This window comes from Lissotriton vulgaris, chromosome 1_1 (genome assembly GCF_964263255.1).
Source record: "Lissotriton vulgaris chromosome 1_1, aLisVul1.2, whole genome shotgun sequence".
Taxonomy (NCBI): domain Eukaryota; kingdom Metazoa; phylum Chordata; class Amphibia; order Caudata; family Salamandridae; genus Lissotriton; species Lissotriton vulgaris.
The window spans coordinates 1,514,473,101-1,514,498,215 of record NC_141685.1 but is presented as its reverse complement, the minus strand read 5'-3'; the positions used below and the strand labels follow the sequence as shown (position 1 = coordinate 1,514,498,215).

At 47.7% G+C, this 25,115-nt stretch overlaps 1 protein-coding gene across 2 annotated transcripts in view; it reads right to left on the bottom strand.

Annotated features, from left to right (window-relative positions):
• TUBGCP6 (tubulin gamma complex component 6) overlaps nucleotides 1-25,115 on the bottom strand; it is a 747,379-nt gene that overhangs the window by 377,419 nt on the left and 344,845 nt on the right. For both annotated transcript variants that reach the window (XM_086967433.1, XM_086967436.1), the window contains exon 14: nucleotides 24,476-24,591. In XM_086967433.1, the coding sequence (XP_086823559.1) occupies nucleotides 24,476-24,591 (116 nt within the window). The remainder of the gene's footprint in view (nucleotides 1-24,475; nucleotides 24,592-25,115) is intronic.

Here is a 25,115-nt window from a genome sequence, read left to right as displayed (position 1 = left end):
GGGGCTCCATTGGCAGCAAACAGGCTGAGCGGAGGGCGGCGCAGAGCGGCTGGGGAAACAAGTGCGAGAAGACACGCACATCCGCTGCGGGGCAGTCAGAAGGCCAAGAAGAGTGCGCTGCACCTGGGAGCAGCAAGGTGCCGCGGCAGGGGAGGAACGGAGAGGCCCGATACGGCCGATGAAAGACCTATGAAAGACACCGCGGAAGGGCTGAGACCCGACGGGGATGTCACATGCAATGGACATGAATAATATCATGCAAGAAATGCGGCAAGGATTTGCCACAGTTGTTGACAAAGTTGACCGCATGTCATCTAGAATAGACGCCATGGCACACAAATTGGATGCGCATGAGGAACGAATCACAGAGACTGAAAGGCGCAAATCGGATAATGACGACACCACTGGTGGCCACCGCATGGATAAACTCCTGAGAGTAATAGCAGACAAAAATGAGGATTTGGAAGCTTACAGCAGACGGAACAACATACGGGTGATCGGAATTCCGGAGTCCACCAACACCGGCAGGATGGAGGACTACATTGAAAAATTGGTCTTGGCAACCATTGGGGCTGAAGCGTTCTTCACACAATTCATAGAGGAGCGTGCCCATAGATCCCTTGGACCGAGACCTACACTGGGTAATCCTCCGAGGACCATCAATGCACGTCTGCTGAATTACCGGGATCGCGACGTGGCCCTTCGAGCAACAAGAAACAAGCAGAGCCTGACTTATGAAGGTAATACCTTTTCGATGTACCCGGACTTTACCCCCATTGTACAGGAGGAGCGACGAAAGTTCATTGAAGTGAAGAAAAAGTTACGAGCAGCACAAATTGACTATGCACTACACTATCCTGCGAAATTGCGAGTCACGCATCAAGGAAAGCAACGATTCTTTACCAACCTGCAGCAATCGGAGGATTTCCTACGCACAGTGAAGTGGATGCGCTGCAGCGGCGACGGTCCAGGAAGCTCCCAGAAATCCCCATCGCCACGAGATGAGGATGACCCGCAATGACAGGACATGGAGCCGCTGCTGGGTCACAAGAGGCACTTGACTTGAGTATGGCGAGTATATACGATTGATATGGAGATACATAGGTGAGGCATTCACAGTTGTTCCAATTGTTCGATAGCACAGCGGTCCGGGCCCCCTTCTCCCCCCCCCCCCCCCCCCCTTGAGAGGTCCTGCGCATACCACAAATAGGAGGCATCGGGGCAGAGGGGTCACTGAGTCGCCGTCTGGAGATGGCCCCCTACGGGAATTCCCCCTTATTCGAATTTCGCAAACTTAGTGCAGGGGTCCTTCGGACTGATTTGACTCTGTTGGGAGAAAGGGGGGGGTAATGAATACTGGCAAGATTGGGTTGCTTCAGTGGGAGGAGGGGGGGGGGCAGAGTTCGGAGAGTTTGTTGTTTGTATAAGTTTCTGGAAATGATGTGCCCACCGGGGCTTGAGAGGGTTCTAGAGCAGCATTTTATACAGCGTCAGCAATACATTACAGACCTGCTTGGAGGGGGGGTGCCAGGAAGGAGACATATAGCACCGCTACTGTTTGTTAATCGGCCAACACTAGGAGAACATGGCTGAGGGGACCTTAGGTAAACTGAATATCATCACTTGGAATGTAAGGGGACTGGGGGATCCCAGAAAGAAGTGGCAAATTCTATCATATCTGGATAGGCATAATGTCCATATAGCGATGTTGCAGGAAACTCACTTCCCACGTAACGCACCGAACACATTTGCTAGTAAATGGGCGGCCCATAGAGTTTTCTTTTCTTATTCCACTTGCACCAGAGGTACTGCAATCCTGATTAAGGCACAGGCGCCGTTTCAACTTTTGGGGGCAGCTTGTGATGCGGAGGGCAGATATTGTATCGCTTGGGGACGGTTGGGATCCCAATCTGTGACACTGGCCTGCTGCTACGGTCCTAATACAGATGACCCAGGCTTCTTTAATAAGCTGTGGGCCAAAACATCTGAGACCGCCTCCACACATATTATCTGGGGTGGGGGGATTTCAATGTGACATATAATCCAAATGTCGATAGGTCCCGCACAGCGCCGCACCATTACACAAAAGCGCAGTCAGTAGTGCGAGAGATTATAGGGGCCTATCAGCTGACGGATGCCTGGCGACACACGCACCCGCAGAAGCTGGAGGGCACACTTTTTACAGCGCAGGCACACTCCTGGGCTAGGTTAGACTACTTTCTAGTGTCTAGAGGGTTGGCACCAGCGTTGGCCAACACAAGACATCTCGCTAAAACTTATTCGGATCATGCCCCAGAACTGCTTGTATTCTCCTCTCCCGACTTTAATACACCGCGCAGTCCCTGGAGGCTCTATGCACCTATACTGCTTGACACAGTGTTTCAGGACGAGCTGAGGGAGGAGATGAGTGAGTTTTTCGTACGAAACAAGAACTCTGTCAATAGTGTGGAGATCATTTGGGAGGCTTTTAAAGTAACAATAAGAGGATACTGCATAGCGAAGGGTGCTGGGGTCCTTAGAGATATACAGGCGACTTTGAGGAAACTGGAATGGGAGCTCAAAACACTAGAATCAGAGATTGCTCGCCACTCGAGCCATCTTTAGGGAGAAACTCACGGCATACATGGAGGAAGCGCAGAGAGAGACGAGGTTTAAGGGGAAATACTGGATAGCCAGAAGTTATGGGGAAGGAGACAGGTCTGGCAAGATATTAGCGCAGAATGTGAGGCAGCCCTGCTGCTCCGGGTATATAACGGGGGTGATGGATTTGGAGGGGGAGGTATGTCGAGACACAAGTAATATACTCAACATTTTTGTGGAACACTACAGTAAGCTTTATACTACAAAGAGGCAGGAGGACACGGAGCTGGAGGATTTTCTTGGGGATGTAGCTTTGGGCTGGCTCAGCGATGTCCAGAGGGCCTTTCTTTGTGCGCTATTTGAGCTGGATGAGGTGAGGGAGGCCATTATGGGTTTGCAATCAGGTAAAGCAACTGGCACAGACGGAATCCCAGCTGAGTTTTACAAGACGTACATTGACTTGATGGCTCCTATTCTCAGGGAAGTGTATGAGGACACATTGGAGGTGAGGCTGCCATACTGTCGCTGGTGAAGGCAGGGAAGGAACCTGAACATTGTGATTCGTATAGGCCTCTCTCGCTACTAAACTGTGATGCCAAGATATTGGCCAAACTTATTGCAAAGAGACTGAGCCTGTTGATGGAAGGAGTAGTTTCTGTCCTGTAACTCCAGTTCTGTAGTAGGGGTATCTCTGTTATAGTGTTCCTTGGTTTTGAGACACAAAAGTAAAGGAGCACAAGAGACCAACAAAGCCCATTAGGTTTGTTTAGAAAGCCCTCACTCACCGACCTGGTCGGTGACATGCTTCATCATCGGGCCCCACAGGGTGTGACCGAATGTCACCCCAGTGTGCTACAACGCCAGATTTGCTGCGGAGCGGGTAATGTGAAGATGTGAGGGCTATGTGGTGAATTAAGTGAACAGAGTGAAGTGGTGAGTTAAAAATGCCTTGTATGTATCAAAAATTGATTTAACGGATGATCATCAAGGGCAAGATTAAAAAATGTGTTGGTAAACAAGGCCAACTAAAATGGATGGTCTGTTTCCAATAACATTAAGTGAAAGTGATTGGTCAACATGTTTCTGCCGATGTTGGTATAATTAACCTGGCATTCGTCAGGACCTAGAGTGAGTAACCCCCGGCAGTATGGGCACGCGGTGGAAGTGGTGGGAGCGGAGGAGGAGTGCCGCTTTGGTGTGGGATGGGCTTGCCATTCTATTCACTAGATTATGACTATACATAGAGATCCCCTACTACAGAAGGAGTAGTTTCTGTCCTGTAACTCCAGTTCTGTAGTAGGGGTATCTCTGTTATAGTCATATGCACCCGCCCTCCTCCCCGGTGGAGAAAGATATTCATGTAAGGAATGCTACAGGTCTGGCGTGTTAACGCCTTCAAAAAGAACTGAAAGTAAAAAAGGGACCTGCTGTGCATTCTGGGATACGGGGAGAAGTTCTGGAAAGTTCTCTTAAAGACACAGTATCCTGTTTGAGCCACATAATGGCAGCCTATGGGGCTTGTATGTCCATACCTTCCTCTCTATAATTCCAGAGGCTTTTGCTAGTAGAGGCAAGTTTCTCTATGGAGGAAACTGGGCAGGCTGTGCTGTTTGTGTGGATTTTTGGTAGAATTTCTAGTTGAAGTACTGGACAGTGTAGCCTGTGGATATAGGCTGCATTATCTGTCTTTAAATTCTCTCTTAAGTGTCTTTGCAGTTCTGCATTTTTTTGACAATTTAAGAGATTATTTTTGATTGCTCCGGGATCCACGCACATGGACGGGACTATTCACTAGATTATGACTATACACAGAGATCCCCTACTACAGAACACTTGATGCTGCCCGATCAATCAGGATTTGGGCCCGGGAAGGCTACGTCCCACAATCTCAGGACACTCTTTGCTATACTGAACAATGTGTCCCAGGACCTCCCTTTTGCTGCGATTTTTTTAGCCGCCACTATGGCCTTCGACTCTATAGAATGGGATTATATTTTCGGGGTGATAATGAGAATGGGGTTCCCACTGTTGTTTCTGTCGTGGATTAAATTGCTGTATACCATACCAGTAGCAAAGGTTCTTATTAATGGCCATACCTCACGAACTTTCAATATCACGAGGGGGACTCGACAGGGGTGTCCACTGTGAGAAGTTGGCCTGATATATAGTGCTCACTATTCTAGTGATCACTGTGTATCATACCAAACGACCCTTATTGATGATTGGATGTAAGTCAACCTTATAGACCAGCTATCCTAATAGCATGGACAAGAGCAGTCTTTAGGCTAAACTCTAGAGGGCGTGTTAAGCCAGCTGTTATACCATCACATATACCCCTTGAACACCAAGTGAAAGGACACCACACAAGTTGTTATGAAAATAAAAGGATATTTATTTATAACACGTCTACCCTGAACTCTTTATGAGTCAGGGAGCTAAGCACACAACACAACTCTTAAGAAAATACTTTAGGTTGCACAATTTACACAAATGCCCGAGGGGCACAAAAAACCATATACACTAAAAGTGGAATGCGAAATACTAGCAGGTAAGTAACAAGATCCAGAGGCTTCAGGATCGCTAGGACTACCCTACTGAACCCTAAGGTTAGGAGCAGGAGGCCTAGGGAGATCGGGTGCAGAGTGTGCACTCTCACGCGGGATGCGGGACAAAGTCTATGGAGGCTAGTATTTGTAAAGTTACTGTTATCGGACGAATCCGACTAGATAGACTGAAAACGACAAAGGATCTAGACACTTAGATAGTGAACCTACGTTGGAGCACCGAAATGCTCGGGTTACCTAGCCCAGGGGCTGCGGCTGCATAGGGTTCAAAAGACGTCGGGAATCCTCGTTGTAGTCTATGGAGCCTGAAAGAAGAAGTTGCTGGCAGGCGACCAGTGAAGATGTCCGGAGTGATCCAAGCCTGGATCGGTGATGGAGACGACCTGAAAGCAGAGGGGACTCAGTTCTTAACCACTAGCCAGTGATTAGGTGGGCACCAGGATGGCACCGGATGAAGTCACCTCGACCAGGTGAGTGGGCAACGCTGGGCTCTGCTGTCCCTCGGACCAGGAGGCGTTGTCGGCGACCAGGCTGGAGGTGCGAGCTGTCCCACGAAGGTGTCTGCTGTCGGCGATGCTGGACCCAGGATTGGGGCAACAAACCTTGGTAAAGTCAAGCCCACGCGGTGGAGTCAAGATGGCGTCTGGAGTGGACCAGGAGGGTCCGGGGTGCTCCTCTCTTGGAAGGGAGCAAGGGCCAGTCTGGAGCAACCAGACCAGCGGTGTAATCGTTGTGGTACGTCGTCAGGAGGGCCACTAGCCAGCAGGCAAGTGACCGGACAACGCGGTGAGCAGCAAAGAGCAGAAGGGCCCCACGCAGATCTCGTGGATGCTGGGAGGCTGGACTTCGGTGCTGGAGCTGCTCAGGGTTGGGGCTTCTCAAACCCCAAAGCACTCACTCGAGGATCCCTCTGCGGTCGTGCTGGTTAAGCGTCGTGCAGTTTTGAAGATGGCCGGTCCCTCAGGTCTCGTCACACCCACGAATCTCAGCTGGGCTGATGATGCAGGTAGAGGTCAGAGATGCCAGGGAATCCGGGTCTCGTCGAGCTGGGCAGTCTTGATCCGGAGGATGGACTTACAGCAAACTGCGATGCTTAGATGGTGCCTGCGGGTGCAGGGTGGCTACTCCTTAGCCACAAGGGAGAGTCTTCAGAAAAAGTCAAGAGTTCCTTTCGTGGAAAGTAGTTCAAGATTCAGAATTATCTAATTTGGGAAGGGGGCCTGCTCCTACCTTTATTCTAAAAAAAGGGGCTGGCACGCGACTAGGTCCTGCCCATGGGTGGGACCAGGAGGGGGTGGTTACACCCCTCTCCCTTGTCCGGACTTTCCCCAGCTCAGGGGCTGGTGTGCCCCTGGAACTGGTTCAAGCCGGCATATGCACAATGAGCACCGGGGTGCCACTTGCAGTCACCTTCCTCTCAGCCCTGCCTACCTGGGATACACAAAACCCTGTCTGGGATGGTGCTAGCACCGCCCCTGACAGGAAACCCTTTGTCCAAGCTCTCCTCGCTGGAAAGACTCCCCGCAGCAGGAGGTCAGACTTGTGTCTGTGGTGGCAGCATCCATTTTGTGATGCTGAGGCTCGAGTTAGCTTTAACCGGGGTTCAAAGTTACATACATGTTGTGTCCCTCTAGAAGGGTGGAATGCTAACCCCGTCGCCAGAATTGGCGAGGGGTTAGTATTCCAATTCGTATGACACCTTACTCGACATGTTTTGATAAAGCGATACCAAAGATGGCAAATAACCTTGAGGATTATAATGCACTTAAGAGTATATGGTACGCGTTATCATGGAACAGCTATTAGGACTTGGTTCAGCAAGCTGCAGACGGGCTCAGCTCATGCCAGAGCACCATCTCACATAATTCCAAGCACTCTGCCTTCAGGATTGTTAAGGCCTGCCATAGGAGTGACTGATAGGAATATATGTGTCCATTTTAGGGTTAGATATAGGAATACTATATCTAAAGCAAAGGGTGATTACACCATTATGCCCTAGCTGTCGTGCAGCCGGTTGTGTCAGATTTGGATGGCCAGCCAGGGGTGGCATAATACATGCTGCAGCCCCTGGTAGGCCCTGGGTACACCTAGGCCCTGGATACCTAAGGTATGCTGTACAGGGACTGATAAGGTGACTCAGTATCCAATTAGATATGTACCTAAGGTACATGGAATCCATTTTACAGAGAGAGCAGTAGGCCTGGGGCCCTGAATAGCAGGGTCCCAGGTCAACTAATTCGAAAAACCAGCAAAACACCAGGCAAAAAGTTGGGGGTAACCATAGTCAGATATCCACCTTCCTACATAACCCCCCCCCCCCCCAAACGAAAGGAGATAAGGCTATCCTTGGCCAGGTAAGCCTATATTGCCTGAGTGGCCATATGAGGTGGTATATGCACTGGCATGGTTACCCCCTATATCATGGTCCACTAAGCAATCCCTCACCCTAAGGGTATCTGAGGGTCTCCACCATAGGGAATCTCTACCTGTGGTGTGTTTTGGCAAAGTAAAAGGCTGGTGTGGGAATGGAGTACTGAAGTGAGACTCCACTAATGTTGGGCTCAACTTCCTCCAATCACTATCCACCATATGTGCCTTTCTTTCCAGGACTGAGTTGCTGTGAGCTCTCAGGGTCAACCTCTGGCTACCTAAAGCTGGAGGCTGGGTCCCTCTGTTTGGCTTACTGGAGGGACAGGTCAGGTTTGGGGCCCTCAGGTCCCAGGTTTGGCTGTGCCCAACAGTGCCCATCTGTGGGAGGTCCCTAGCTAATTTTAAGGGGGATCCCTCAGGAGTCTGTTTTATTTTCGCTTGGCTAGGTCTACTAGCTTCAGTGACCCTAATCTGCTGATTGGGGAGTTCTTTTGGACAGGGGACCCTTTGGGGTCCACCACTGACCTCCCTGACCTCTACAGCCCTGGGCTGACTGAGGCAGGGTAGAGAGGGGCAGGCTACCTGCTCCAGACTGGGTCCCACCTTGGAAGGGTCCACTGACATCAGGGGCTCTGCCAGGCTAGGCCTGACTACCTCTGGGGCAGTTTCTTCACAAGGAGTCAGATCAGTTCCCTGAGGAGGCTGATCCTTTCCTAAAGTCTGGGGGAGGGAGATTTCTCTTCCTCCTCAATGCTCTCTGTCTGGGTGGAGTGATCCATAGTTTCAGGCTTCACAACACTATTATCTGTCTGAGTTTGAGCTGTGGCCATCACAACTCCACCAACCTTTTCAGGAAGGGACTCAGTTTGGGTATGGGCTGTGACCAACACAGCCTTGCCAACCTGTTCAGGGAAGGAATCTGTCTGAGATTGGGCTGTGACTGGCACAGCCCTCCTGATCTGTTCAGGGAGGACATCTTGGACTGGGGCTGTGGCTATCACTGCCCCACTAACCTTACCATGGAGGTTTACCATTTTAAAATGGGTTTCTTGCTCTACCGCAGCCCAGGCTGAGATCTCTAAATCATTCCCCAGTAGGCAATCTACAGGCAAGTTTGATGACACTGCCACTCTCTTGGGGCCAGTGACACCTCCCCAGCTGAGATTTACCACTGCTATGGGATGATCTCTCTGCACTCCATCAATGTTGGTCACCTGGTATGTGGTTCCAGGTATAAGTTGCCTTGAGGGGACTAGGCTCTCAGTCACCATGGTGATGCTAGCCCCTGTATCTCTATAGGCCTCAACTTTTGAACCACTGATGAGGGGCTCCTGTCTGTACTTGTCCAAAGTTTTGGGACAAGCTGTGAAGTTGGCAAACCCCATGCCAGTCTCACATACAAGAGTATCTAAGTCTGGGGACCTGGTTAGGCCAGAGTCCCCAGGAACTCCCAAAGTAAATGCACCCAGATTCCTGGGGGCACTCCCACCACCTGGGGGATTACTACTAGTAGTAACAGGAGGCTGGGAAGTTTTACTTGGGGGTATGTTCTCCTTATTGTTGTTGGCCCTTGGACAACTGCTGTCAGTTTTGTAATGGCCTACCTGTTTGCAGGTATGACAATAAGGTTTCTTTTGGGTATTGGAAGGATTTTGGGACCCACCCTTTTCAGAGGATTTTTGGGGCCCTGTGGTTTGATCAGAAGATTTATTCCCACCCTTCTCTTGAGGCTTGGTTGATTCTTTCTTTTGGTCACCACCCTGGTTCGTAGGCCTAATCCTGGTTCTGACCCATTTGTCTGCCCTCTTACCCAATTCTTGCGGAGAGGTCAGATCAGAGTCTACCAGGTGCTGGTGTAATAACTGGTTCTGACAATTATTTAAGACTTGCTCTCTCGTAATAAGATTATACAATCCTGTGAAGTCAGTAACTTTACTACCCAATAGCCAGCCTTCTAGAGCCTTAGTGGCACAATCAACAAAGTCAGCCCAATCCTGAGACTGAGTTTTCTGGGTGTCTCTGAACAGCAACCTGTACTGCTCAGTTGTTAAGCCAAACCCATCAACCAGTGTATTCTTCAGGACTTGGTAATTGTTAGCATCCTCAGCTCTAGTAGTGAGGAGCTTATCTCTACCTTTACCTTCAAAGGAGAGCCACAGTATAGCTGCCCACTGACTCTGGGGGATGCACTGGACAGTGCAGGCCCTCTCCAAAGCAATCATCCATTTGTGGATGTCATCCCCTTGTTTAAAGGGGGGCACTATTTTACTCAGGTGTCTAGTGTCTAAACTCCTGTCTTTTTCTCTAGGGAGAATGCTGCCACCAGTGGGGTCTGCCCCACTCAATTTCTGCTCTCTAGCAAAGGCAGGTCTCTCTTTGGCAAGGGCAAGTTCTTCCCTCTCAATCCTCAGATTGACTTCCCTCATCTTAGCTTCATGCTCTCTTCTCTGAGGGGATGTCATCCCTCTGTGAGAAGAGGCCTGAGAGCCATTGGTACGAATGGATCTGTTAGAGCCTCTGGAGAGAGATCTAACTTGTCCATTCCGAATGTTAAGCCTGCCTGAGAGTGGGCCTGGGGGTCCCTCAAGTCCATTTTCATGCCTGCATAAGTTGGTCCTGGTGAGCCTTCTGACTACTACCTGGCCTTTGTCTGCCTCATCCCCTGACAACTCCTGATCCTCTTCCTCCTCTTCACTTCCTGTTCCATTGAGGTTGAGGTCAGGGTCCCCAAGGGTTCCCTCTAAGGGGGGCATACTCCCATCTGGATTAGAAGGGCCTGTGTTAGAAGCCCTCCTTGCATCATAAGTCTCTAAGAGACCTATCAGAAATGGGATGGTAGGGTTAGAACCCTGTTTTAGCTTCCTGGAGGTACACACTTGTCTCATCTCCTGGAAGCTAAGAGCTGCATATCTTGACATGACCTGTGGAGGGTCAACTGACAAAAGGGGAGCTTCTGTGTTCTCTCCTTTGTCAGACATGCTTTTCTAGTGAGGTGTAAGTGGTGCACTTACCTACACTATTTGTTTGCCTACTGATCCCTTGCTAAGACTTGTAGTCAGGGTGCGCTAAGCCCTGTTAAACAACAGCTGGTTCAGTAGAACTCAGAGTATTCTAAGCTAAGTTATATGTACCTTGGTACTTATGTGATCTTTCAAATGATATTCTTAGGATACGTATGGTAAAACAACAGCAAGCTCAAATCCCAACCGCTGCTCACCAATGTGAGAAGTTGGCCTGATATATAGTGCTCACTATTCTAGTGATCACTGTGTATCATACCAAACGACCCTTATTGATGATTGGTTGTAAGTCAACCTTATAGACCAGCTATCCTAGTAGCATGGACAAGAGCAGTCTTTAGGCTAAACTCTAGAGGGTGTGTTAAGCCAGCTGTTATACCATCACATATACCCCTTGAACACCAAGTGAAAGGGCACCACACAAGTTATGAAAATAAAAGGATATTTATTTATAACAAGTCTACCCTGAACTCTTTATGAGTCAGGGAGCTAAGCACACAACAAAACTCTTAAGAAAATACTTTAAGTTGCACAATTTACACAAATGCCCGAGGAGCACGAAAAACCATATACACTAAAAGTGGAATGCGAAATACTAGCAGGTAAGTAACAAGATCCAGAGGCTTCAGGATCGCTAGGACTACCCTACTGAACCCTAAGGTTAGGAGCAGGAGGCCTAGGGAGATCGGGTGCAGAGTGTGCACTCTCACGCGGGATGCGGGACAAAGTCTATGGAGGCTAGTATTTGTAAAGTTACTGTTATCGGACGAATCCAACTAGATAGACTGAAAACGACAAAGGATCTGGACACTTACATAGTGAACCTATGTTGGAGCGTCGAAATGCTCGGGTTACCTAGCCCAGGGGCTGCGGCTGCATAGGGTTCAAAAGACGTCGGGAATCCTCGTTGTAGTCTATGGAGCCTGAAAGAAGAAGTTGCTGGCAGGCGACCAGTGAAGATGTCCGGAGTGATCCAAGCCTGGATCGGTGATAGAGACGACCTGAAAGCAGAGGAGACTCAGTTCTTAACCACTAGCAAGTGATTAGGTGGGCACCAGGATGGCACCGGATGAAGTCACCTCGACCAGGTGAGTGGGCGACGCTGGACTCCGCTGTCCCTCGGACCAGGAGGCGTTGTCGGCGACCAGGCTGGAGGTGCGAGCTGTCCCACGAAGGTGTCTGCTGTCGGCGATGCTGGACCCAGGATTGGGGCAACAAACCTTGGCAAAGTCAAGCCCACACGGTGGAGTCAAGATGGCGTCTGGAGTGGACCAGGAGGGTCCGGGGTGCTCCTCTCTTGGAAGGGATCAAGGGCCAGTCTGGAGCAACCAGACCAGCGGTGTAATCGTCGTGGTACGTCGTCAGGAGGGCCACTAGCCAGCAGGCAAGTGACCGGACAACGCTGTGAGCAGCAAGGAGCAGAAGGGCCCCACGCAGATCTCGTGGATGCTGGGAGGCTGGACTTCGGTGCTGGAGCTGCTCAGGGTTGGGGCTTCTCAAACCCCAAAGCACTCACTCGAGGATCTCTCGGCGGTCGTGCTGGTTAAGCGTCGTGCAGTTTTGAAGATGGCCGGTCCCTCAGGTCTCGTCACACCCACGAATCTCAGCTGGGCTGATGATGCAGGTAGAGGTCAGAGATGCCAGGGAATCCGGGTCTCGTCGAGCTGGGCAGTCTTGATCCGGAGGAGGATGGACTTACAGCAAACCGCGATGCTTAGATGGTGACTGCGGGTGCAGGGTGGCTACTCCTTAGCCACAAGGGAGAGTCTTCAGAAAAAGTCAAGAGTTCCTTTCGTGGGAAGTAGTTCAAGATTCAGAATTATCTAATATGGGAAGGGGGCCTGCTCCTACCTTTATTCTAAAAAAAAGGGGCTGGCACGCGGCTAGGTCCTGCCCATGGGTGGGACCAGGAGGGGGGTGGTTACACCCCTCTACCTTGTCCGGACTTTCCCCAGCTCAGGGGCTGGTGTGCCCCTGGAACTGGTTCAAGCCGGCATATGCACAGTGAGCATCGGGGTGCCACTTGCAGTCACCTTCCTCTCAGCCCTGCCTACCTGGGATACACAAAACCCTGTCTGGGATGATGCTAGCACCGCCCCTGACAGGGAACCCTTTGTCCAAGCTCTCCTCGCTGGAAGGACTCCCAGCAGCAGGAGGTCAGACTTGTGTCTGTGGTGGCAGCATCCATTTTGTGATGCTGAGGCTCGAGTTAGCTTTAACCGGGGTTCACAGTTACATACATGTCGTGTCCCTCTAGAAGGGTGGAATGCTAACCCCGTCGCCAGAATAGGCGAGGGGTTAGTATTCCATTTCGTATGACACCTTACTCGACATGTTTTGATAAAGCGATACCAAAGATGGCAAATAACCGCGAGGATTATAATGCACTTAAGAGTATATGGTACGCGTTATCATGGAACAGCTATTAGGACTTGGTTCCGCAAGCTGCAGACGGGCTCAGCTCATGCCAGAGCACCATCTCACATAATTCCAAGCACTCTGCCTTCAGGATTGTTAAGGCCTGCCATAGGAGTGACTGATAGGAATATATGTGTCCATTTTAGGGTTAGATATAGGAATACTATATCTAAAGCAAAGGGTGATTACACCACCTTGCCCCAGCTGTCGTGCAGCCAGTTGTGTTGATGATCCATTTGTCCGTTGTAATTTTTCTCCACTCCTGGAGGAAGGGTCTTAATGTTCCTCCAACTGGTGTTACGTGGTCGCGGTGTTTCGGTTCGTGAGACTCCTGTTTTTTGTTTTTGTGCTCCACCCTTGGAGTTTTTTGTAGGGTGTGCACTGTCAATGTGGTCGAGTCACTTGGAGGTGGTTTTCTGACCACCCCTCCTGGTGTTTCCACGTCCACTCGCTCTCCCGCAAAAGGACTGGTCCCTATGTTGATATTGCCATTGCTGTTTTTGATGGCCATGTTGTGTATGTGTCGCCTTGGTGGGAAAGTTGGAAGGACTGATGCGACGTTCCCGGCTGGTTCCCCCCTCTCCCGTGTGGTCTCCTTGAGGGGGTCCCTCTCTTTCCTCCCCTGAATTGCAAGGCCCCCATGGATCTTGCTGTGTCATTATCCTTTTTGAGCTGTGAGAGCTTGCCGTCTACTATTGGACCGAACAGTGTCTCACCGTTGAACGGAGTGTTCAGGATGTTGTGCTGCACCTCCGGTTTAAAGCCTGATATTCTGAGCCAGGCTTTTTCTTTCCGTGATGCCCAGCATCATAAGCCTGCTGGCCGTGTCTGCCCCGTCCAGTGCTGTTTTTAGGCAAGAGTTTGCCAAGTTCTTCCCTTCCTCTACTAGGTGCGAAGCCCTTTGTTGGTGCTCCTGAGGGAGGTGTTTCACCAATTGCCCCAGTTCCTCCATGATCTCGTAATGGTGTCTGTTGAGTAGTGCATTTGAATTAGCCATGCGCCAGTGCAAAGCAGCAGCACTTTCGATTTTCCTTCCTGTTAGGTCCATCCTTCTGCTCTCTTTATCCGGGGGTGGACCCGAAGTAGTTGGCACATTGGCCCTTCTTCTTGCTGTTGCCGTGATGATAGAGTCAGCAGCGACCTTCCCCTGCATGTAGGTTGGGTCCTTTGAGGAGTGCTTGTATTTTTTCTCCGTCCTTGGCGTGACGGGTTTACACGTAGCATGTTCCTTGAATGCCTCTCTTCCTTGCCCCTTGATGCTTTCGAGCATTGGCAGGTACGGGCTCCTAGTGTGCATTGGAAGTAGTGTCTCTACTAGGAAGTCCCCTTTCGGAACCTCCTCTTCGAGCTTGACCCTGAACGCTGTAGCAGCTTTCTTGATGCATTCATTATAGAGCCTAATGTTGTCCGGTGGCGAGGGCCTGGCAGGATATGTGTCCACTCCCTCTTCAGGACTTTCGACGTCGACGTCCTGCCACTCTACCTCCTCCGAGTAAGTTGATTCTTGGTCCACTCTCTGTTCGTCATCTCTCCTCCTCGTTATAGGCATCATCATCTTCCTGATATGCCAGATCTTCCAAGCTCTCCGACGCTTGTTCTACTTCGAAATCTTCCTTTTCGTCTTCGACCACCTGTACCTCTGGTGACTTTGGCCTCGAAGGAATTGTGTAAGATTTCATTTTTTCTTCGAAATCTTTCTTTCGCTGCAGGATGTTCTCCATCTCTGCCTCGAGTCTCCTCTTCTTTCTTCCCATCTCCGCCGCCTGTTCGGCATCGAGTGGTTGTGCCGGTCTCTTTGGCGCGCTAGATGGCGTCGAGATGGGTTTCTGCGCAGACGCTGTTTTCGGCGTCAGGGCTGGTCTTGCGTCTTTCGTCGTCGACTTCGAAGATGTTTTCGTAGTCGAGCGCTCCTTTTCTTGGAGGCCTTTCAACGACTTTGGTTGGTCGCCGTCCTTCGGCGCCAGGGAGTCCTTCTGAGAGGATCCGCTGGGCCTGGATGTCGCTGCGGACGCCGAAGTTTTCGGGGTCTTGCCCTCGTTTTTTCGAGTGTCTTGGGTAGACTGTCGAGAGTCTTTCGGGCCTTTTTGGGGCGTCTATTCTCCTACCTTTTCAGTAGTCTTCTTATTATCGGTCTCTGCGACCGTGTAGCCGATGTCTTCTTCTGCGACGTAATCCTCCTCGTCGGTCGAGAGTCCCAGGTCTCGAAGGGACGGAGGTTGGCCCTTGCCTTGCATGGCGTAGTTTGCAATCCTTTGCCTCTCTCTCACTCGAAGGGTCTTCGGGGTGAATGCGGAGCAGGCGTTGCAGTCTCTGCTTTCGTGGTCGATCGGCAGGCAGAGGTTACAGACTGGGTGTTGGTCCTTCTGCGCGTGCTTATGATGGCAGTTGCGGCAGAATTTGAATGGTGTGTTGTCCATGTCTTGCGTTCAGGGGGCCCCCTGATTGCGCATTCTCCTCTGGACGTCGAAGAATCTCGAAATTTCTCCCTTCTTCGTCGTCCTTTCGATGGTGTAGTCTTCCTTCGTCTTCTCCAATGTTTTTTCTCCAAAAACTCGAGTCTTGCTTCTTCTTTTCTCCCAATCTCTGGAGACCTCTCGGGGACGATCCAGACCCAACGGCGGAAAAAAGAATCTGAAGATGGCGCCCAAGGGTGGGAGCTTCCGCAGTAAGCATGCCAACGTCACAGGAAGCAGCGAAAAAAGGAATGGCTTGGGTCCTGTCCCTGGCCGGCCTGGACCACTCTTATAGAAGAAACAAAAAAGGAGCCGGACAGTATAATTTTTGAGACCAATGCAAACCTAGTATAATGAATTGCTAGGCTGAAAAACCATTTGTGTTTAGTCACTTATTTTTTATGAAAAGTTATGAACAATTTTTAGCATCAAAGAATACACCAACACATTTACAGAGGTTCACAAATACATTGAATAAACCATATACAGTACATACAATCAATAAAACACATATAGACAATTGTGATAACAATAAATACAGACAACTGTGCAAGGCCTCAGCAAATTATGTCAGTGAGGCACCAAATCCTGAATGAAAATTGAACAAGTGGACTAACAAGATGAGAACACTAGCCTACTTGTTTCACCCACCACAGAATACACCGTGAATTTGTCACAGGGTGCGAAAAATAGGAAGACACATAAACTAAACAAAAGTGTAGAAATGTGTGAATTCTATTCCTATTACGCCCTAGCGATTTGGTATCTTGGTGGAGCTGGACGTCGATGCGTTTCGAACCCACTCAGCGATTTACGGGTTCTCCTCAGGACAAGGATTGGGGGGTCGTTGTCCTTGTTAATTAAGTTTAAAAAAAATGGTATCAATGACGAGCTAACTAGGAACTAACTCAAACTCAAACAACGTGAGTAAACGTGTGAGTACCTTGTACTTGGAGTGTCAGGATACTCTCTGTGAATAAGATGATAAAAAACCTCAGTTATTATTGGTTTTTGTGAAATTCCCTATGAGCCACCCGGTCAGAGTAGTAAATTATGCCACATACCTTGGGGTTGTAAACACTGGATGGTAGTTAGGGCGCCGGAGCACCTACGGTGGTTTTTAGATTTTTGGAGCGCCTACAAGAAGCACAAACCCTTTCTTAGTATAGTCCCAATTGCTAAAACGTGATACAGATATGTAAATATGTAAAAAGTCCTACCTTCGTGTGTAGAAGTTAGAATTTCTAAATGCGCGAACGCGAGCGGCAGCCGCCGCATGAGTTATACTCCCGGAGTGTTCTTGATGTTTGCTAGGATTGTCCATTTTAGATCATTGGGCGAATGCGCCTTTTGCAAAAAATGGGACACCAAGGGTGCTGTCAGGACCTTATTGTTAATCCGGGATTTATGCTGGATAATGCGTTGGCGCACTTCTTGAGTTGTTTTGCCTATGTAGACTTTTCCACATGGGCACGTGATGGCGTAGACTGCGTATTTGGTCTTACAGTTCGTGAAATTTTCATGTCGCCAATGTTTTTGACCATCCGTGAAGAGAGTTCCTTCTGTTGTCAGGTTGCACACCGAACATGTCCCACACTTGTGATGACCCTTAACCGGGCCCATATTGAAAAGGGTCCCTTGTATTTCTCTTTTGGTGGTGCCTCGTGTAGATGAGATCTGTTGTCCGATGCTTCTGGTTTTTTTGAGTGCGAACAGCGGTTTACCGATGTCGGGCAGGATTTCTTCCACTAGGTGCCAATTGCTCCGGATGATTTGCTCTACATAGGCAAAACAACTCAAGAAGTGCGCCAACGCATTATCCAGCATAAATCCCGGATTAACAATAAGGTCCTGACAGCACCCTTGGTGTCCCATTTTTTGCAAAAGGCGCATCGCCCAATGATCTAAAATGGACAATCCTAGCAAACATCAAGAACACTCCGGGAGTAGGAGGGGACCCGGATGCACGCCTTGCCCAAAAGGAGGCTTATCTCATCTTGCGATTCAATACTGCCATGTGTGGACTTAATGACCTCAATGAATTTAGTAGCCTGTAGCCATCTCTGCGGCGATTGTCTGCCTTTGCTCACTGCTGTTCATGTGTCCGCCAAACTTTCCACTGCTCACACACCTCATTAATGTTCACGTGTCATTCTAATGATAAGGGCCCTCAATTGTGAATCCCCTTTTTTGAGCCCCGTTTCTAATCCAGCCTTGGTTTTGCGCTATGACATATGGTCGAACTACATCTCCCAAGATGCATCGGGACTTGGTCCGTGTTAAATACACTTGGACACGCCCCCTCAAGCTTCAACTTGTCATTTCACCACTGCTTGGGCGCCGGTGCAGAGCTTTCATCCATCGGTTCCGAAGTAAGTCCCGTGTTGCAATTATTAGTTTCCTGTCAAGCAAGCGCTAAACTAGAGCCTAAACGCCCATTCTCTGTTTTTACAGCGGTATAACTCATGCGGCGGCTGCCGCTCGCGTTCGCGCATTTAGAAATTCTAACTTCTACACACGAAGGTAGGACTTTTTACATATTTACATATCTGTATCACGTTTTAGCAATTGGGACTATACTAAGAAAGGGTTTGTGCTTCTTGTAGGCGCTCCATAAATCTAAAAACCACCGTAGGTGCTCCGGCGCCCTAACTACCATCCAGTGTTTACAACCCCAAGGTATGTGGCATAATTTACTACTCTGACCAGGTGGCTCATAGGGAATTTCACAAAAACCAATAATAACTGAGGTTTTTTATCATCTTATTCACAGAGAGTATCCTGACACTCCAAGTACAAGGTACTCACACGTTTACTCACGTTGTTTGAGTTTGAGTTAGTTCCTAGTTAGCTCGTCATTGATACCATTTTTAATTCACAGTGACAACGACCCCCCAATCCTTGTCCTGAGGAGAACCCGTAAATCGCGGAGTGGGTTCGAAACGCGTCGACGTCCAGCTCCACCAAGATACCAAATCGCTAGGGCGTAATAGGAATAGAATTCACACATTTGTACACTTTTGTTTAGTTTATGTGTCTTCCTATTTTTCGCACCCTGTGACAAATTCACTGTGTATTCTGTGGTGGGTGAAACAAGTAGGCTAGTGTTCTCATCTTGTTAGTCCACTTGTTCAATTTTCATTCAGGATTTGGTGCCTCACTGACATAATTTGCTGAGGCCTTGCACAGTTGTCTGTATTTATTGTTATCACAATTGTCTATATGTGTTTTATTGATTGTATGTACTGTATATGGTTTATTCAATGTATTTGTGAACCTCTGTAAATGTGGTGGTGTATTCTTTGATGCTAAAAATTGTTCATAACTTTTCATAAAAAATAAGTGACTAAACACAAATGGTTTTTCAGCCTAGCAATTCATTATACTAGGTTTGCATTGGTCTCAAAAATTATACTGTCCGGCTCCTTTTTTGTTTCTTCTATAAGAACGTCACAGGAAGGACACCAAAAGGTGGGACGGTTGACGCCCACCTGGGCTACGAAAAAAAAAAAAAAAAAGAAAAGAAAAGACTACGATTCCGGACCGAACCACTAGACCGCGGAATAATGCACAGCATGGTGAATCCAGAAAGATTCACGCTGCAAAACTTCTGAGGCTGAACTACGGAACGGTTGTGACACGTATTACGCGGTGGGTGGCGTTGCCGCTGTCCATGGCGGGTCGAGCATCATTGATAAAAATGGTGCATCTCCCTCAACTGCTTTATTTATTTTTAAACATACCCTATTATCCGGGTGCACATTTTTTTAAGATGTTGAAATCAGAGAGGATACGCTTGGTATGGGGGGGCAAACAAGCTAGACTGCAGTGGGAGGTGCTGACGAGTCTGTACGCGAAAGGTGGATTTGGTATACCGGATTTTGAGCTATATTTTGCAGCGGCGCAAGCCCATTATGTTTGGTATTGGGTGAAGTAACCGAAATATATGCCGCAAATAGCAGCAGAACACTGGTTGGCACACCCTGTGCCCCTGGAGGGACCAATCCTCCTACCGTTAGGGGACAGAGACAAACAGCCCGATGCCTTGGCGTGCACGATAACGGCATGGCGACGGTTTGGACGCATGTTGGATGTACCTTTCCTATATTCGCCATTGCTGCTCCTAACCTATCACCCGGAATTGCCGCTGCTGCAGGAAACGGTTTTTCATAAGTTCAAAGACCGGGCCCACATCGCCAATTGGGAAGACTTGTGTATAGAAGGACAATTTCGTACCCTTGACCAGATGTTACCAGCGATGCAGAGGACGTCACTTGACTTTTTTTGTACATTAGATAGCGACACGGCATGAGGTCGATCACTCCTGAATTCCCGGCGGAGCCCCAGGCAATGGCCCCCATGCAGCATATTCTAGGCAAAGATGAGGCAAGGCAACTGGTATCCCAGATATATAATATGGTGCACACACAGAGGGAGCTTCCGGACACACAGTCGCGTAAGCGGTGGGAGGAGGAATTAGGAAATGCCTTGACAGATGAGCAATGGGAGGCATGTTGCCTGCAGACGGAGCGAGTGTCAGCGAGCAGTAGACTCCGGATTAAACATTACAAGTTTTTACATAGGCTTTACTACACCCCGGCCAAGATGTATAACTATAGACTTAGAGACAATGACAAATGTGACAGGTGCCACGCTGAGAGGGCGGGATCTCTGCATCTGGCGTGGGAATGCCCAGGCATCAGGGAGTACTGGATACAGGTTTTTAATGCTTTGCAAATAATGATAGGTACCCCTTTGGAACCGGCTCCGCTGATGGCCCTGCTGGGATATGTTAAGCCCCTACGTGCCGAACACTGTAAATTCATGGCCATTACGCTATTACTAGCCAAACGGAGGGTCGCCTGTAGATGGGGAAGGGGGAGTGCTCCTCAATTCAAGATATGGATGAAAGGCTTGATATCATGCCAAGAACAGCTGTCTATATATGCGGAGTCACTACCCTTAACATCTCAACCTAATGATATATGGGCACCACTGATATACTACCTGCTTACCAACCCAAGGGGGAGGTATTACATTTATTGCAACTATATATGACAGTGTACACTACTTTGAGCTCACTATGGCTGTGTACGGGATGGAGTAGGGGGTCTAAAACATGAATATGTATAAAGGACGCACTGATTATTGAAAGTTAAACTGGACTGGATTGGGCATGAAATCGAAGCGGAATGGGAATGCTAGATTACTGCAGGAAGAGCGCGATGGTCTACATGTAAATGGAATTAAGGTTACTTCCATATGGTACCCCACCAACGCTGTGTTCGATACATTGATGCTGTAATGCTAACAACACCAAACGATGGCTATATTGTATACAATTGATGTAACTGAGAACCGACCAAGCTATGCACATGTATAATTGTTGTTGTTGCCTTTACATGTAACTTGAAAACCAATAAAAAAAATAAAAAAAACTTACAGGAAGACCAATATGCAAGAAAAGATGCATGCAAGGGTGAAGGATTCATGGAAGGAAGTTGAAAACATTATCTGCATGGGAGGGTAAAACAATAGCTGGAAGGAAGAAAGGCTTGCTCAATCAGTAAATGGACAAATGGAGATCTGGATGGATGTATGAATTGATAAATATGTAGGATGAAATGATGTATGGACGAAAAAGAATGGATGGGAGGATGAATTAATTACTTGAAGTAGGAGTGGAAGGACAGAATGTTTGATGGAAGAGTAATGATGAAAGGATGAATAGAATGTTAATAGAAGGATGGAATGGTGAAAGGATATCTTAATGGTAACATTAAAAGATGGACGGATGCATGAAAGTCTTAAAAGATGGAGAGGTAGATAGACTGAAGGTGGTATGAAGAAAGCTCATCTACGCTGGTCTTACCTTACTTGCTTCGCTCATCTGATAGCATTCAAGGTAAGGATCAAAGTGGGGGGCATTTTGATTTTCTGGCTACTCCCTTGGATAGATGTGGATCTTTATCTATCGGTGGTGAACAATGATCACAGTCATTCATTTCATGAATATCCTTGGAGCAGATTTCAATCTGAAGTGAAGTGTAGACAGACTGAGCTCCTGAGGACAAAGAAAACCGATGTCCGAAACAACCACTGCACCCGCCGCCTGCTGCCCGGGTTTGAGTGGCTCATCGGTCACAGCAAGGTCCCCCTACACTCCAGAGTCTGAGTCCACCACGGGTTGACCCCTCCAAGACTTCCCGACGTGGCCTGCAGCCTCTGCAAGGAGACCCCCCCAACAGTGAGTGGCTCGGTAAGGGGAAATCCGACCTCAAAAGACCTGCCTGCATCCAGCCACCCTGCACCCTGGAGAAGAGAACCCGAGGCGCACCTATGTCCCCGAGCTCTCCAACTTACCTGCCCAGCTGTTGGTTCCTCCTGGAAGTCTTTCTGGACAGAGTCTGCAGCCACAAACCAAAACCGGAAATCCCCATTCAAAACAACAGGGCACCCGACGCCAAAGCAACATCCTGCACCAGGCCGCCGCTGTGGGTGCACCTTGTGTGCTAACTCGGATCCCCCTTTGTCCTGAGCTAAAAAGTCCAGGAGCTTTGCTCCCACAACCTTGTGGTCTGCTCATGAGCAGCCACCAACCGGAGGCCCCCAAACCCCATCGCATAACATTGAGCCTCAGCACTTGGCACCCGGACGCCCTAGTGCCGCTGAGGGTGCTTTGAGAGTGCATCCTTGACCCTGGGGGAACACTGGTTCTAACCCCAGAATACCAACTCCAAAACCTAAGTACCTACCGATGACACTGTTTTCTTCCATAGGACTGCACTGACTGCTTTTCTGTGAAAAAGTGTGGAGTTGGTTTGTATGAAACGTCAAGAAACTGCAAATGTCCAAAAACTGAATTACTTACATTTTCTCTAGGAAATGTCCCAGAGTGATATCTAAGCATATCACACTGAGTAGAAAAAGTAACTTAAAAAGTAATCTGTAAAGTATCTGAAAGTAATTTAAACTGCTTTACAAACAAATGACTTACCTGTAACTAATCCAACTGCATTCAAACTGTATTATTTAACTGCATTATTCCTGCAGAATGTTATTATGCTTACCTGTACCAGGCCTGGCTAGGTTCTAGAAATAAAATACTAACTAAATAATATTTTTTTATACAAACAAATTGGTCTGAGTTCAGTCTTTGAGTGTGTGATATCATTTCTTGATTGAGTGTGTAAAATAAATGTTTAACACTACCCTCTGATAAAGCCTTACTGCTCGCCCACACTACCACAAATAGAGAGTAAGGTATTATCTATTGTTACCTCTGTCTACTTTTGGTCTTCCACTGGACTCTGTGCACACTATACCTTACTTTGGTATAGTATATATAGAGACAGCTTCCTACAGTCGGGATAACTGTAGGGACCATTGGATGCCCTCCACTAGTGTTCCTCACAGGGCTTTTCAGGCAAATAAGGCTCTGTCTCCAATTTGGACAGTCTGGGTCCCATCGGCGCCGGTCTGGCTCAGTATCAAAGTCAGGAATCATGATAGTGTCAGCCCCACTGATGAACGGGCCCTGAAGGAGGTTGCGCCAGCTGCATTGTCTGTGTGAAAGCACACTTACACCCCTCATGGCATCTCATGGAGCAGATACGTTAATATACGAATGTTGCTTTACAGGATATACTAGTGGTATATTGTTTCAACAGCGCTATTAGGGTTCAGAGAAGAGTACTTGTTACCAGTAGGCATATATACATTTACAATATCACCCTTTGAGGTAAAACAGGGATCATCCCGGTCCTGAGGAAGAAAGCCAAGGGGATGGCTTCTGAAACATATCGACCTTGTAGAAAGACACGCATTAAAGTACACCATCTACACCTCCCCATTTTTACTATTCTCAGCTAGAGCAGTTAATAAAGTGTATTCTTTCCACTAGCCAAAGATTTTTTTTAAATCATCACACATTTCACGATCCCACGCACTACACATATACACCAATCACTAAATCAAGTGCTCCCGCGACTACGTAAGTAGTAGCATGTCCCGTTCCATAGAGGACGGGAAGACCCCAATGATGAAGCATGACACTGAATCAGGTTTCAGTGTGTGAGGGGTATTTTACATTTTTTTGAGCATTTCCCTTCCTACAAATAAGAGAAGGTCTTTTGTTTTCCAGACACCATCATTTATAACACCCTAAGTAAGATTAAGCGCACACTTATACACATATATATGTTTATGTAGATGATGGTAGAATCCCTTTGTTGAATCATGTATCAAAGTCCCCAGCTAGGAAAGCATCACCCAAAAGGACAAACCACTCAGGAGTGCCTTCTCTACCCCCAAATAGCAGTTCTAACCAGATTATTGTTATCACACACAGAACTGTAGAATGCTACAAGTTAATAGACAATAGAAAATAAAACAGCCACAATATCCAGGGAGTTAAACAACCCCTATGTCCACACATATTATGCTTACGGAAACCTACTGTTCACCACTCTGAGATGCAGTTAATACCACCATTGTTAAAGGAATGTTCACGTGCTCAGCCCAAAGAACTACAACACACTCACATCAGCACAGAGAGCACAAGCAAAGCAGCATGTTAAAAGGACAGCTTAAAAATACACATTCAGAGCCTATATGTCATGCTCCACTACCTTTGTGGAAGTCAGCCTACTCGTTTGTCCTATTTTTCTTATGCCGGATGCAAATTCTAATTCTTGAATACATTTAAATGGCAAAATTACCATTTTCCCTGATATCTCAATAACTGTTGAGATAACTCTTAATGTTTACAGTCTGAATATCCATGGTGTTGTACCATTACTAGGACAAGCACTTCACTACCATTTGTTCCTAATAGTTGTTAAATGCACACACAAAATATAAGTCTTTATTAAGCTTTTCTATAATCTTTGCTTTGGTCTTATGGGCCAGGTGGGAACAAACCTAAACCTTTGATTTGATTTTTTAATATTCGCACATGGTGGTGACTGTACCATAGTACACAACATACACGAGTAACATCAGATTAGGTAGAAGGCCTGGCTGACCAAAGCCAATGCACCCTTTTACTGAGCAGGGAACAGCATGTTACCTTGCTCTCACTTCCAGTTCTTCTTCTAAGGCCTTCAACTGCTTTTCTCTCTCTGCAAGCTCCTTAGCATAACTGGAATCTTCTTTGGTTTCATCCTGTTTGGCTGCGAGTCGGCGCTAAGTGAACAAACCAGAGTGAAATCTAGAATAATTGCCATAACATTAACAAAGTATGATTAGATTTAAAACATTTGGTCTTTAGAAGTTTGCAGATTTCATTCAGGTGGAATTTCAAAGTTCTTTTTTTATGTAATAATACGATGCTTTTACGTACATATTTTTTCTAGAATGTCTAAAATATCATATTATGAAACAACTGTCTTATGGATTTTCCTTTATCATGTAGAGTTTATATAGCACGCAACAATGGAAAACAAAAAGAATTACGCAACTTTCCATGCATCAGAGTGCATTTGAGCAGTTCATAACACTCAATGCAGAGATTACGTATTGCTGACCTTTGTGATATTGAGTGAGGTGCTTTCTTATAAAACTCATTCCTCCATAAACTCTGCTAGCCCTTTCAAAAATAAACCTTTTTAGTTTTTAGTCTCCACCTGGGTAAGTATGTATGGTGTACAAAACGTTAACACACGTTTTGAAAATTGTGAATGAGAATTCCTTGTACAGCAAAGGGTGAG